General features: G+C 42.4%; 1 protein-coding gene across 1 annotated transcript in view; it reads left to right on the top strand.

Moving 5' to 3' along the window:
* Positions 1 to 269: 269 nt before the first annotated feature.
* Positions 270 to 2567, top strand: part of eIF4B (eukaryotic translation initiation factor 4B) — a gene marked incomplete in the record, with an annotated part of 3578 nt that continues 1280 nt past the window's right edge. The window contains 5 exon segments of the mRNA XM_011311725.1: positions 270 to 386; positions 594 to 719; positions 911 to 1092; positions 1236 to 1992; positions 2185 to 2431. Coding sequence (XP_011310027.1) covers positions 377 to 386; positions 594 to 719; positions 911 to 1092; positions 1236 to 1992; positions 2185 to 2431 — 1322 coding nt within the window.

Genomic DNA, 2567 nt, shown 5'->3' with positions numbered 1-2567 from the left:
ATAACAACAACATTATTTCCATTTTTTTTTAATAAACAAAATAATAATTGACGTAATTCCTCCAAAAATTCAAATTTTCCGCCAATCGAGGGGGCCAATGATAATCACCGGATCTTTACACGTCCCAATTTTCCCCCCAATTTTCACGCCGCCAGTAGTCCTCCAAAAAATTCCCCAGAACTCCCCATATTCGCGCTAATACTCTAGGGAAATTACGAGCCCTCAAATTTTTGCAAGGAGGCGCTCATTTTTTTTCCCCTTTAAGAAGAAATAAAAAACCTTTCATTCCGAAACGTTTGATCGTGTGGTGTGGTGTACACCTGCACCCAGCCTCTCAACTAGGAATCCTGACCTTTTGATAATTAATATCAGCAGAATGGCTTCACGTGAGTGCAAATACACATTAATTCAAAAATAAACAATTGTATTTGGACATTTTGTTGCAATTATCGAGATGAAATTGTGAGACCTAACCAAACTCACCTCGAGACTTTGAACATGCTGCCAAATATTCTTGGATGTTCACCTGTAATTGTTGATAACTAGATGACGATTTTGGTATTGATTTATTTGTTGTATCGCATTGTTGATAGGTAAGAAGGGGAAAAAAGCGAAGATGCAGACTGTCGCATTGACAGAGTTTCTGGCTAGTAATGGAGGTGCACCCACTATTCCACTCAAGTCTACCAGTTGGGCTGATGATGTCGAGGACGAACACGGTACGTTCCCTCCAATCTCTCCATTAAACAAACATTTAACAACAACCAAATAATTATTACGTATCAAATTTTTTCCTCCCTCCACCGAAATTCGGAGTCTGTAATTCAATTTTCCTTCTTAATCCATTATTATTCCATTTTTTGAAATTAAAAACAGGGAGAACAATTAATTATTGTTAATATATTTTCAGATGGCTACCACTCCCGCACCAACAAGGAACCCATCGTCCTCCCCACTGCCCCGAGAGCAGCTCGTGGTCCAGGTTGTCACGACGAAAATATCCCCACGAGTCCTCCCTTCGTCGCTTTCGTCTCAAATCTGCCTTACGACGTCGTCGAGGACGATCTTGCTGATTTTTTCGCTGAGATGCAGGTAATCCCCATGTCCCCCTCAAAATTCCCTCAATTAATTAATTATTATCCATCTATTTATATATTGCTATTGACTAATTCGATTAATAATTTTAAATAAATCTAGTGTGAATGAATAATAAATAATAATTGAATAATCTCCAGGTGACGAACGTTCGTCTCCCCAAGGACTCAACAAAACTCCGTGGCTACGGATACGTCGAGTTCGACGATCGTGCGTCCTTGATTGAGGCATTGAACCTCACCAACACTACGTTAAAGACAAGACGCGTGAGAATCGAGGTATCAAACTCCAACAGTGATGATCGTCGTGGTGGTAAAATGGGAATGGGTAGAGACAATCGTCGCGACGGATACGACGATCCTGAACGTACATCTGGCGATTGGCGTAGTACGCCGCGTGAGCAGCCGTCAGGTGGTGACGATCGTTTTCGCTCACGGGCTTTTGATAATCGAGACGACAGGAGTGACAGTGATAACAGACCCGGGGCATGGAGAGAGGGTGATCGCAGTACGTCGTCTTTTGGAGAGAGGAGAACCTTCAGGGATGATAATCGCAGTGAACGCAGGGGTTTTGGAGATGGCGAGGGCAGGGGATTTGGTGGTGATCGCAGGGGGTATGGGGATGGGGAACGCAGGGGATTTGGGGATGGGGAACGCAGGGGATTTGGGGATGGCGAACGCAGGGGATTTGGGGATGGCGAACGCAGGGGATTTGGAGATGGCGAACGCAGAGGATTTGGGGATGGCGAACGCAGGGGATTTGGGGATAGGGAACGCAGGGGGTACGATGACAAGGAGGAGAAGGAACGTGATTGGTCAAGGGAGACCAACACTGGGGGCACATCTGCTTTTCCACCACGACGCAATGACAGGGATCGATTTCCTGAACGTGAGGATGGTGAGATCATTGGGATTTATTTATAAATATTATTTTTTTTAATTTAATTACAGAATTTCCATTGACGTTGGAAAAATATTATTCTTATTTAGAAATAAATATCTTGTCGTCTAATTAATTTATTTAGTAATTCATAAATCGTCAGAGGTATTTCGTTGGGCTAATTATTGTTATTTTAAAAAATTGTTGCAGCATCGAGTGAACCACGTACACGACCCACCCTGAATCTTCTTCCACGCACTAAACCAATCGAGACTATCGTCAGAGAGGAGAAGGAAGCTCAACCCCAGGAAGTTGATAAACAAGAGCCGAAACCAGAGCCGAAGCCAGCAGCTAATATTTTTGGAGCTGCTAAACCAGTGGACACTGCTGCTAAAGAGCGCGAGATCGAGGAACGTCTCGCCAAAAGCCAAGCTGAAAAGCCTAAATCAGAAGAAGGGTGAAATTATTTACTAATTAAAATTTTTAATCCTAATAACTCATTATTTCAATCGAGTGCAGATTTAAATCATTCGAAATTCATGAAATTAAATTCATTTCACTCGATTCAAACCGAGAATTTTTATTTATTAGCA

The sequence above is a fragment of the Fopius arisanus genome, unplaced genomic scaffold (assembly GCF_000806365.1).
Source record: "Fopius arisanus strain USDA-PBARC FA_bdor unplaced genomic scaffold, ASM80636v1 scaffold00092, whole genome shotgun sequence".
Classification (NCBI taxonomy): Eukaryota; Metazoa; Arthropoda; class Insecta; order Hymenoptera; family Braconidae; genus Fopius; species Fopius arisanus.
The sequence above is the reverse complement of the archived record's forward strand: the minus strand, read 5'-3'. Positions and strand labels throughout refer to the sequence as shown.